This window comes from Spea bombifrons, chromosome 3 (genome assembly GCF_027358695.1).
Source record: "Spea bombifrons isolate aSpeBom1 chromosome 3, aSpeBom1.2.pri, whole genome shotgun sequence".
In the NCBI taxonomy this organism is placed as follows: domain Eukaryota; kingdom Metazoa; phylum Chordata; class Amphibia; order Anura; family Pelobatidae; genus Spea; species Spea bombifrons.
This window is the reverse complement of record NC_071089.1, coordinates 105,911,618-105,924,606: the sequence shown is the minus strand read 5'-3', so window position 1 is coordinate 105,924,606 and position 12,989 is coordinate 105,911,618. Positions and strand designations below refer to the sequence as shown.

At 37.9% G+C, this 12,989-nt stretch overlaps 1 protein-coding gene across 4 annotated transcripts; it reads left to right on the top strand.

Annotated features, from left to right (window-relative positions):
* The first annotated feature begins 593 nt into the window (after positions 1–593).
* Positions 594–12,074, top strand: FBXO25 (F-box protein 25). Of its 4 annotated transcripts, none has more exons than XM_053461016.1 (11): positions 594–906; positions 3,464–3,595; positions 4,917–5,017; positions 5,305–5,354; positions 5,554–5,646; positions 7,586–7,679; positions 8,235–8,419; positions 9,318–9,500; positions 9,698–9,841; positions 10,859–10,885; positions 11,882–12,074. In XM_053461016.1, exons 2-11 carry the CDS (start codon positions 3,471–3,473, stop codon positions 11,969–11,971), a joined length of 1,092 nt encoding a protein of 363 aa, XP_053316991.1. In that variant the 5' UTR covers positions 594–906; positions 3,464–3,470; the 3' UTR covers positions 11,972–12,074. The 4 variants fall into 4 exon arrangements, with proteins under 4 accessions (XP_053316991.1, XP_053316990.1, XP_053316993.1 ...); XM_053461015.1 differs by having other exon boundaries at positions 595–826; XM_053461017.1 differs by lacking the exon at positions 594–906 and adding an exon at positions 2,651–2,892.
* Positions 12,075–12,989: the final 915 nt, after the last annotated feature.

The following is a 12,989-nucleotide window of genomic DNA, read 5'->3' as shown; positions in this document are numbered from 1 at the left end:
ATGTCCCAGATTGCCCGGTACAGTCCTGCAATGGGACTTTAAGTCCCGGGCAGCCTGAATCTGAGACAATGCCTTAAATCGCTGGATCTGTTGATGGCAGCTAAGGCGTAATGAGCAGTATGTATAGTTCAGAGTAGACAATAGCTCTCATAGCAGCAACCATGTGGCTTTTGGTTCTGCCCTACTGTGTGGGCCTGTTTGCGGTAAGGGGTCATTATGTAGACCATACAGTGTTGGTCATACATAGCTGGCACTTTAGGGGCTAATATGCCTTATGCTTTAGTAGGGGTGCCAGGGGCAGTAAAGTGTCCTTCTAAACGTATTCAGAAAACCCAGGTGTTTGAGGACAATAAAATTATGGATGTCTTGGAGCCAGCAATATACTATCTACATGTATTTTCAGACCCAAAATGGCCGCACTACTACATACCAAGCGATAAGCGGTTAACTCACGCTCTACGCCGGCATACCGTAATATTTACATGGGGAAACCAAAACAACGGCATGTGGACGATGTCACGTGAAGCCTTCGCTGTCATATCTCCTCCAATAGGAGAGGAATATTTGCGGTCGCTGGGTCAGTCATTTCTGTTCGACCAATCATGGAGCAGCAAGGCGTCCAGGTTAAGGCTCCATTTGCAAAAGTAAAATAAAACCTTTACTTCCGTCAACAAGAGACGAGCGGTTTCATGTAGCCTTGTAAGCTGACGGGTGACGCTCGTAGAGGAGGACTGGGGACGCGAGACGGACCGCACAAGTGGTTCCGAGAAAAGGCTGGGACGTATGCTGCCTTCTGTATAGTAGATATCAGTCGGGCCTGTGACAGGTATACGGAAAAGCGCGTCTAATGTTACGAAAACACTAAAAGGTTACGTAGCGCAAAAAAGCTTATGGAGTAAGCGGAAGGTTGGTATATGTTTAACCCTTTGAGTGTCAGGTTTCTTAACCCATATGCCCTGAAAGGTGAATAGGGCTAAGAGATGACATTACACAGCCCAGGGCAATACTGGAAAGATGGTTCAAAGAAGGCTTTTTGGTAAGACGTACAATACAGAATCCAGAGTGCCGCGCAGCCTTCTCTGTTTCTAAATGTCTTACAGTGAAAAATAAAGGCAAGTATGTTAACCCCTTGTACATTAAGGGTTTTTTTTAAGTGCATTTCAATCAAGTCGTTCTTTTTCTTCAGAGCGTACTGCAGTTACTTAAAGGGTTACTTGATATAGTTAATAGCATCTTATGTATAATGCATATAGTACATAATTCATGGAGTAGTCTGGGAAGGAATTATACAAATGTGCTGGCCTTTAGCCAGGTTTTTTGCAAAGGTGAAATTGTCTCTTATTAACTCCTCCAAGGGTAGAACATTTTTTTGTGTCTTTCTTCAACTGTACTTTCTGACAGATGTAAATTGTTCATATTAGTAAGGCATTATCTTTTATTGTGCAACATTTTTAAAAAGTGGGGAAAATGTATACCCCCCAGTGCATTTCACATCAATACTAATTATACACAGCTAGGGCAAATGAGAAATACCAAAAAAATACTAATTAGCTAGCCCTGATAAGCCTGTGATTTAACCACTTCAGTCCCGTATGGATGTACCTGTACGTCCTAAAAAGGCATTCAGGAAAGCTTGTTAGGATGTACAGGTACGTCGTGACTTTCTTGCAGAGACATCAGGCAGCCTGGACTCCCCTCTGTCATCAAAAGCCAGCATTGCTGGCTTCCCATTGACTGATCGGTTGTAATAGCTGCCTGCATGAGCACTGGTAGACAGTTACATAAGAAATGCCTGATGTTTATTTTGCTGCTTCTCCTGAGTGTAAAAAGTTCACACAGGTATTGAATTAAGCTTCTTATCACGACACACTAGCCACCGTTCGCCCTTGATCAATTTTTTTTGTTATATTTGAGAGAGAGCCTTTTAAATAGCTTATTCTTTACCAACGGAAACCTTTAACGCCCTTCAGAATTGTCTACACGAAGAAGTGTGTGCTAAATAGATTTTTTTTGTTACTTCAAGCTGAAAAGGCAAAAAAAAACAAAACAAAAAAAATATGTATTGTACGTGTTCCTGTTTTTGTCCGGCATGACTTACAGACAGTACAAACAGCGTAAGGTACTTTTTTGTGATTAGCCCTTGCCAGCTGTACTTTGAACAATATGGGGCAGTGCTACCTTAAGCTGATGGCAGTCACAGATATGGTGCCTTTTGCCATTCGTGCATAAGGTCGTCGTTTGTCGAAGTTTGAGGGTAATCAGTTATTTAGATTGTGCCTCTGTTTATGCGATCGTGTTGTGTGATGTGGCTTGCATGACTTAATTAAGTTCTGTGTTGGAATCTCCAGCATACTTTTAGATCCAAAAGATTAGCTTCTGAAAAACGTAAGAAGGTAAGTGAATATGCATGTGAAATGTAGTAACAGTTGAGTACCGCATTGCTAGTATACCACCTCCAGTGCGTCCCCCTTTTTTTTTTTTTCTTTCTTTCTTTCTCTAGAGGGCAACTGTGAGATTTATTAATGACCCCTGCATGTTAGCAGTGTTCAGGCTTCTGTTACCATAGTAGGCTGACTACTCCGTGTCCCAACCATTTGTATACTCACAGACAAGCTACAGATCACAGACCAATCATCAGATCTCTCTTCTTAAGAGTAAACACAAGATATTACTCTTTAAACCAGCAAGACTTCTGCTGACAAAGGTAGAAGAAGGCTGATCGTATCCGTAGCAGCTGACATATGGCTCAACTACACTTTTAGCAGTCACTGGGGCACTAAGTCAAGTTTACGTATTGCAAATTTTCTACATTATCGTAGAAGAGCCAGGGTTCCATTCTGAGCAGAGAAGGGCTGTAAAGCTCTGGAATCTGCTTTCTGTAGTACATAGGAGGTAAACACAGGTAATCTGGAGGCATTTGAGAATAATCTAGATTATTTTTTAGCATGAAAATAATTTTCACAAGTGCACCTTGTAATTTTAAAAGTTATTGATTCGGTGTTAAAGGGACACTTCAGCCATGTTATGCACATTATTGCATGTGATAGGTGCGTGGTCCGTTTTTAAATATTCACCCCCCTGCATTTGTCCCTTTGGTGATTTTTATTTTGGAAGAATCCTTTTGAAGCATTTGCTCTGAAAAAACCTTGACTTATATTTGATCCAGTACAGTAGTTTAATTTCCATTTCTACTATTATATTATTCTATAGTAGATGTATCAGGGACCATCTCTTTAATCTGGCTGCCCATTGAATCAATGCATTTAAGAGTTGCCTTCATTTGAATCAGTGCAGTTAGTGCTACTTAGGGTAGACTCAAGTCTGTTGACATGATTAATGGGTATAAGCTGTTTCAGCTAACATGAAATCATTAAGAAAATAAGTGCCATGATAACCGCACCGTCTCCTACCAGTGTGAAGGGGATGTGCCTTTTCACCATAAATGTGATTACCGTATTTATAGGAAAGCCATGCCGTTTCTGGGCCAGGACTGGCGTTCACCAGGCTGGAGCTGGATGAAAACAGAAGATGGGTGGAAAAGGTGTGAATTTGACTGTGAGGATCTTGAAAGAGATAACAACTTTAACCTTCAGGTGTAAGTATATTTTGATCTTGATACACCTTATTTTCATTATCACATTGACTGGACATATGTGAAAGCAAATGCAATAATTGAATGTAATGGGAAATCATCAATAATGGCCATGTTGCTGTTTGTACAGGTGATGTTCTTCAACATCAGTTTCCGCAATATTGATATTTACATGGCACTCCAATTAGCACATTCTGGGAGATAGCTCTGCCTATCCAGATGGAGCAGGAAAAAAAAAAAAAAACCCCGGAACACTACCCTTCAGTGTTTTTCTCCTGCCCTATGCTGGGTAGGGGGCAGTCATCTTCCTGTTTATTATTTTAACGCAAAAACATACACCCTACTAATTACCAGCACCAGTTTGCGGTGTGTACCTCGCCAAGTTCATTGTTATTATTTTTATTATATTTCTTACCATTTATAGTATATCCGGACCTTTTAGCCCTATTTTATTGTTATTTTATATAGGTGATACTTACAGTGGATATAAAAAGTCTACACACCCCTGTTAAAATGCCAGGTTCTTGTGATGTTAAAGAATGAGACAAAGATAAATCATTTTCCACCTTTAAACCCTTCCGGAACGGGACGTACCTGGTACGTCATCGCCAGTAAGCGGTCCTGCGTCGCACACAAAATACTGGGATCGCGAGGGGATGGCTGCTACTGACCGCTCGGAGACCCCAGCGATCGTGTAGCAGGCAATCTCCCGTCAATTCTGTGCACGTGATCGCTTTAAAAGCAAATCACGTGCATGCTGTTGAAAATTGACAGATACAATAAGAATGGGGAAGAAATAGCATTTAAGTGACTTCGAACATGGCATGTTTGTTGGTGCCAGACTGAGTATTTCAGAAACTGCTGGTCTTCTGGGATGGACCGAAAAAGAGAAAACATCCAGTTAGCGGATCTCTGAACGTACAACACGTCGAACATTGAAGCAGATGGGCTACAGCAGCAAAAGACCCCACCGGGTGCCACTCGTGTCAGCTAAGCACAGGAAACCAAGGCTACAATTTGCACAGGCTCACCAAAATTGGACAATGGAAGACCGGAAGAACGTTACCTGGTCTGATGAGTCTCAATTCCAGCTGCGTCATTCAGATGGCAGGGTCATACTTTTGCATAGCAGCATAAAAGCATGGATCCATCCTGCCTTGGCTGCACCCCCAGTTTAAAGATTTAAAGGGGGGCGTGCAGCCTATAATCGGGCCAATACAGTGATGCGCTACCTCAATAAAATGTTGAATGGATGGATATTTTTATGAAGGGAAGTTCCCAGCTCATCCTCACGATCCAAACATATATTTTTTTTCTTTTCTAGAATGAATGTTTGTAACCAAGAAGTATATACAGCTGAAAGGTGTGAATATCCAGCAAAAAAAAGTAAAAAAGAATACTTCAACAACACTACACGCTCACAATGTGAGTTCTTTTTTATTTAAATAAATACTGTACTTGACATTTCAGCTGCTGTTCACCTACAACTTCCATGAAGGCTATGGATCATATGAATTATTAATTATTAAGCAACAGCTGACAGTCTGCAATATAGCTCCTCTTTTAGCTGTACACCATGGTTAGAAACCATCATTAAGTTAGAGGATCTACTTTTTCTAGTAAGTATTTCCTCAAACCGTAGACTCCTTCCCATGCGAGTGCTTAACTAAACGCAGTGAACGTTTTTAATGTTTCTCTATGTATCTATATAGACTGGTATCGGGAAAAATGGATTTGTGTACAAAAAGAAAGTACAAGAGAAGTAAGTAAATCTTATTTTATGTTTCATACACTGATTGCAGTGTTGTGACACAAATAGATCTGTAGTGTGTCAGTAAAATCATAGTTGGCAGTGTATGTCCATTCTATGCATACTTGTATGATTCACAAATGTTAAGATATTATTTTTTTGCCTCCTACATTTGTTTTAAATAACAATCTTTTTTGGCTATGTTTCTCAGAGACATGGATATTGTACCTTGGGGGAAGCCTTTAATCGTTTAGACTTTTCAAGTGCAATTCAGGATGTCAGAAGATTCAATTATGTGGTGAAAGTAAGTCATTTTAAACCGTCAATGTTGATCTCGCTAAAAGTGTGTGTGCATACAAACAGGATCTTGTTCATTGATGACCAGACTCTGGGCTGTAGACATAGAGTTCACATTTGCTTAGCGACTGGTAGGAGAGATTTAGCGAAGAAGGGGCTAGCTACTTTTGGGAAACTATGCTTCTAAAGTTTGAATAATCCGGTTTAATAAACCTGCTCAGGGACCTCCCACAATTCCACCAAGGCGACCCAGGAAATAGCTTTCCCAGTCAATAAGAAATAATCAATTTAATGTAACCTACTCCTGGAACTGGGGCTGAGTGCCACCTTTAATTCTTTGATTCCTGGACTACTTTGCCATCTGCTATTACCGCACGAGTCAAATTACTCAGTCGTCCGAAACGTTTAGACGCCCTCCTCGAGACGATATGATCTGTATTCAAAGTTATAGCCAGTGATCGTAGCAATTATTATAGCAATCGCCCCATACCATGGGCTGAGGCCACATGTAGGAGTGCAAACCAGAAAATCAAGGACTCTTTATTACAGCCAGGGGTGGGCTATTTATTCCAGACAGCGGTCATTAAAATACAATAATATGAAGCGCATAAGATCACACACACAGGTGTATATACAGTATAAATGCGTTAGACATGCATGTTTAACTACGTAATATGTACTTATCTCTTTGTAAAGACTGTGATTGAAATATGATTTTAAAATAACAGCTGAACTGGCAGTTTCTTTAATATTAGCCCATGCTGCCAATATATATATTGGCATATCATGGGGCACAGTGGCATATAGAGGGTTAAAAGGCATATCATGGGGCACAGTGGCATATAGAGGGTTAAAAGGCATATCATGGGGCACAGTGGCATTTAGAGGGTTAAAAGGCATATCATGGGGCACAGTGGCATATAGGGGGTTTAAGGCATGTATGGGGCAGAGTGAAAAGCCTGGGGGCAGATGTGCATAATTGGGGGGGCAGGTTGGAAAATAAAAGGAATTAAAAACAAAACATAGCTTTTATTAAAAAAATAGTTTACATAAATTAACATTTACTGGTAAAACTATTTTCCTATAGGGTCGTCTTATATTCAGGTTTTTTTTTTTTTCCTAAATTAATATTCAGATTTTGGATGGGTCGTCTTATAATCAGGCAAACACGGAATATATATATATTAGTCCCTGCTGCCAGTACATTTTATACTGAAATAAATCGACCCTACGCAAGCATTTCCTTGGGCCCTGCTCCACGTTCCCTAGCATGCAATCACTCCCTCCGCTCCCGCACTAAACACAACAGCACTTGCATGTATAGATCAACTGAATAAGATATACAAACCAGGCATCATAGGATAATGACATTTGACCTGTATGGCTGTCAAAACTCCGTCCATCAGTTTAGCTTTTTGTCTTGTGCCCATAGATCCTTGTTAGTAATAGGTTTTCATCTTGCACCAGCAAAGCCCTCTTCTCCCTCTGTGCTAATTTATCTTAATGCCCCTTATTAATTGTTATTGTGACATGTCAATGTCTGCTTTCACTTCTTATTGAAGCGGTGTGTGCCTGTGTGTGAATCTGCCTATACGCTATAAGCACCATAGTATTTGCAGGTTTTAAGTGTTGTGTTCTAAAACAGCTTCTAGTGGTGTGGATGTAAATAGCTGGGTCGTGTAACATATCGTACATGTGAAAAACGAGTCCTTAAGCAATGTGGTTTTATTATGGAGCAAATTAAAGAAAAATGCAGATGATATGAACAACATTCACATACCTGGTGATAATTCTAGATGTCATTAGCAGCAGATGTCACAGGTGTGAGCTTTAAATGTCTATTTTGTGCATTGTAAAGGCAAGTATTATGCTCCTGTTTTTAGCCTTTTAAAGTACTTTTAAAGTACTTGTGGTACTGTTAAAAAACACAAATTTCTCTTTTATAGCTCTTGCAGTTGATTGCGACATCCCAACTCACATCACTGAGTGGAGCAGCACAGAAGAATTATTTTAATGTCCTCGAAAAGATTGTTAGAAAAGGTAACATACATTTGAACATGTGCAAAGACTGAAGCACTTTGTTACCAATAGAAAAGAATATTATTAATGGAGAACTAAGATGTCCACTGCATTTGAAGACATTTGCTTGCCAGGTCATGATACTATTATGTTGTCATATTGATCTTGACCACTGAATTCTACCTAGATCTCTCATGGGTTGAGATCTGCGCTAGATCTCCTGGTGCTTTTTGCTGGTTGTGAACTGAAGTGGAAGAAAATCATACTTTCTACTGACAAAAGTAGTATTCTACACTGAACACAGATGGTCACCCAAGACCATCGGAAAACACATATTTCACAATATATAATTACATAATTTTATGGTTGGGGGTCACCGCAACATGAGGAACTGTATAAAGGGTCGCAGCATTAGAAAGATTGAGAACCACTGCCTTAGATGGTCTGATAAGCCGTAACTAGTTTAAAAGAAAACATGTTATTTAAATGTAAATGATTCTTACTGGTAAAATGTCATTTTGTTTTATTTACCTGCTATGACTTACAATAATTCCCATTCAATTGTATTTTTTTCAGTTCTAGAGGATCAACATAACCCAAGGCTAATAAGAGAGCTTTTACAGGACCTGAGCTCTACTCTTTGCATTCTGATAAGGGAAGTTGGCAAATCTGTTTTGGTAGGCAATATCAATACTTGGATTTGTCGTTTAGACACTATCCTTTCATGGCAGCAACAACTGATGGACCTCCAGATAACCCAGGTATATGTTTTTGTCAGAAATGCACATGCATGCTTTATACCAGTGATTCAGAAAAAAATCCAGACCTTTACCCATTACCAGTGCTGTGGAATGACCCCCATAGAGCTGTTCACATCAGACATCCTAGGAATAAAGCTGAACTTAAGAAGCTCTGTCAGGAAGAATTGTGCTGGTCTGATCTGCGGCTACCGGAAAAAGGACATGAAAGATTAGCATCGTTTGTGTGTTATTAGCATAAGCACGTTCTGTCTGTCTGTCTGTCTATACTTGTGTCTTAGAAGTAGATCCGATCACATTTTATAAACAAGTAATTCAGAAAAACAGGTAATTTCATGAGTTGTTTACGTTTTCTTGCCAATGTATTTATATACAGTTGTGTGAAATAGAAAGTACATCCTCTTTGAATTCAATGGTTTTACTTACAAGGGCATAATAACATTGATCTGTTTCTTAGCATGTCTAAAAACTAGGTAAATTCAACCTTAGATGAACAACACATGATATATTACACCGTGCCATGATTTATTCAATAAATATAAAGCCATAATGGAGAAACCGAATGTGAAAAACACCTTATGATTCATACTATACCTTGTAGAACCACCTTAAGCAGCAATAACGTGAAGTAATCGGTTTCTGTATGACTTTATCAGTCTCTCGGATTGTTGTGGAGGAATTTTGGCCCACTCTTCTTCACAATGTTGCTTCAGTTCATTGAGGTTTGCAGGCATTTAGAACAGTGAATACACCAACATGTACATTTGTTTTTCACGTTCAGCTCAATCTTTTGTGAATATACACCACTTTAACTTGAACCTGTTATCTCTAATGAAATCAGCGGATCTGCATCAAACCACATTTTTTCCTGCTTCCCTTAACTGATTTTGTTTAATTTCAGGAATTTTGTGGGGACCTTTCCCTTTGTGATATCCCATTACAAATGCAAAACAATATACTGTACAGATTTTCAGATGCCTGGGATATAATCAACCTGGGCCAAGTAAGCCCAGCATTGCATGTGCTCAGTGAAGACCGCCACCTTTGGAAGAAGCTTTGCAAGTATCATTTTGCAGAAAAAATGGTAAACACGTGGGCCTCTTATGTTGGAGTATTTTTTTTTCCTTGCCTCATTAGCGTAAGCTATTGTAGAGATTACAATTCTTTAACATCTTTCCTTATTTCTAAACCATGTTATGGACCAAATATATTGCGATCTGTGGTTTTCCTAATTGATACTTAATCATTACTATAATGGATTTTTATTTTCTCTTTATCTAGTTCTGCCGACACTTGATCTTCTCTGAGAAAGGCCACATCGATTGGAAGTTGATGTTTTTTGCCCTTCAGAAATATTATCCAAAAAGGGAACAGTATGGTGATACACTGCATTTTTGTCGACATTGTAGCATTCTGTTTTGGAAGGTAAGGATGCCGTAACCCGGGAGTTCTATTTATTGGGCTCAAGTACATGAAAGGTGGCTACAAATGCAAAATTCCAGCTCACTAATCCACAAAATTCACTTGCATTTGCACTCTCAACTTGCATTTTGTTGACTCCAGGAGAGTCCAGTTGATACAAGGTTTAAAAAAAAATAATAATTAAGTGGACTTGTTTGCTCCCCTTCAGAACTCAGAGTGTAATCTTATGGGGAATAATTATTTTACATAACCTTTTCAGGGTCCATCTAACAATGATCAGCAATGCCATCAAGTCCTTGGGGGGGCAAAAGGGACCATCCAAAAAAATAAATACAAAGAACCCTGACACAAAAAAGAAAATAGCCCAAACAAAAAAAAATAAAAAAATGCAACTATTATGCACTATTTTCCATGCATCCATCAGCCATTTTACAATCCGCTGCCATAGGGCTTAAAATGGATTCATTTTATTTATTTATTTGCATTGGGCTTCTTTTTTGATGTGTTACGGTTTTGTCAGTGATTCAGTGTAATAATGTTCTCAATGCTTATGATACATTCTCACATGAAAACAGTGTACCAACAAATGCACCAAGTAATGCTCTGACTCCAAACTTTTAGAGCTCAACTGAATCAAAGAGTAAAATCAGACAACAGTATAATGGAAAATATACGTAGGAACCTATAAGTCGCTACTGTCCCTGTCTCCCTATTTATTGCCAATAAACAATAAAGGTACTAGCTGCCTGGTGTTTTTTTTTTTAAATGTGTATTCAGAGTCGATATGTTTATTATAGTGGACTTGATTGTATGTTCACCAGTGGATGTAACACATTTGCATTTAATATATTAGTGGTATGGTCAACAAGTTGAAGGACACTGAAATACATAGATAAATAGTTCAGAACAAGTGTAAAGAATAAAAGAATTAGTCTTGAATGTGAATTCGGGTTACTTCCGATGTACAAAAGGTGCCTTACTTTCACTATTCTGCTTTTCTGCTTCATTCTGTTTCCAAAGGACTACCAGCTTGCTCTTATATTTAAGGTATTTGATGCATGTTTAAATCCACAATCTGTCCTCTCTATAAGAATGTTATGTTTCTCTTTACAACGCATGCTATTCTGAATGGCACTTGCTATATTTCCCCAAATAACGCCTTTGTTTACATCTTCAATGTAGTTGTGTATCTTATCCATTGTTATCTAATACTGCGTGTACTTTTGAGAAGTGGTCTTATCACTTCAACAACTATTGGAAATGTAAAGTAGTGCTAAAACTACTTTTGAAATTTGGTACCAGCATAGCTCCCGACATTTGGGATGACCAGAGATAGTGTTTTTTATTAGTGGGTATGGTTTGAGATGTGGCTTATCGGTGACCAATTGATAGCTACATATGTAACTGAAAACAGCATTTAGAAGACAAATTAGTTTATCTCACACAATATGGTTTATAAGCTTGTTTTCTGCCATTTAAATGCAGATTATTTTGATTTCAGGACTAGAACACTGTAATGCACATACCCAGCAAGCATTCTGAAAAAAAAAAACATTAGAAAAAATTAATTGAAGCTGAAGTTAGAGTAAATGGCAATTTTTTTTTGGGGGGGGAAAGCTGTTTTTAAGCATTCTAGTAATAACATGTAACCTGGTTTCAATGGAGTCTGCTACCTTACCATTCAGTGGTCTTATAGCCCTTGTCATGTTTTATACAGCTAAAGTTTGAGTAATCTGAAAATAAAATCAAGTGCATGCTGGAAAATCTTCAGTGAGATGGTTTGTTTTTAAAACATTCACAATGTTCACATCTTATGCTGTAGAAAAAAAATCTTAGAACTCTTATGGAAGGACTCTGTGTTCTTATATACTAGTACAATATAACATCACTTCATGTCATTTTCTTTCTTCAGAAAATGTAAAAGATAGACTTTTTTTATACTAGACTTTTTGAATTAATTTATATTGTGTTCTTTAGCTGCTTGATTTTTTTTTTTTCTTTTGTATCACCGACTTAATTTTGATTTTCTTTCTCTTTTGTCAGGATTCAGGACATCCTTGCACAGCCAATGATCCATCAAGCTGCCTTGTCCCAGTGTCTCCTCAGCACTTTATTGACCTCTTCAGATTTTAAAAGCACTAAAGGCCATTTGTGGTGTTTTTTTTGTACTGTAGTATTGCCCCTTAAAATGTAGTGATTCATAAATAGTGTTGTGAACTTTTTTAAATTACATAATATTTATATATAAATTATATGTTGTGTTATTGGCTGAACTGCTGTTGTTTTTATTAACTTTTGCTCATTCCAAATGATTATCAATCTTGTGTGTTTTGAACCTTCAGCATATATTTCGTTTACAGCAGCAGGAAAGAAATTATTCCTAATGACTGCCTTGGTAGTCTTAAGACGTCCAAGTATAGTGCAAATCACTTAATACAATTTTGATGTCCAATGGTACAAGTTGGAGAGACCAAAATCCTTTTTTTTTTCTTCCTTTTTTTTCTTCCTTTTTTTTCTTCCTTTTTTTTCTAGGTAATCATTTCAACATATTTCATATTTTATGCTAAATTTATACATATATGTTGGTCAAAATAGTATATAATTTACATTCATTTGTTCTTCTTTTTCATGGTATTTCAGTATCACAATGGGGGTTATGTGTAAAAATAATTCTAGCGTGACGTTTTAATTATTTCATCGCCTTATCAACCAATGAAATTATCCAATTAGCAGGGACATTTCACGGGTTGCTGGGGTTTTAAGAGAGTTTCAAGTGGTCACTTTTTTATATATATTACTTTTAATGTCTTCACACAGCATCATTTTTATTGCATATGATTTTTTGTTTTATTCCACATAAACATACAGCCAGGTGGAAAGCATAAATGTTTTAGGAAACAACACATTTGCTGGTTCATATAGTGACACTGTGTATGATTTCCCCCCCCCCAATACTGACTATTATCGTGATTTCAGATATGAAAGTATGTATGCAAAAAACAGGTGATACTGTGAGAAGTTTGACTCCATATTACAACAGACCATTCTAGCGCTTGTCTAGTTTGGACCACAACTCCCATCTTGGGTGCCGCAATATGTCTTTCTATTCTATTCAACAATAAAACTCAATCTATTTTTAACTAATTTCGGT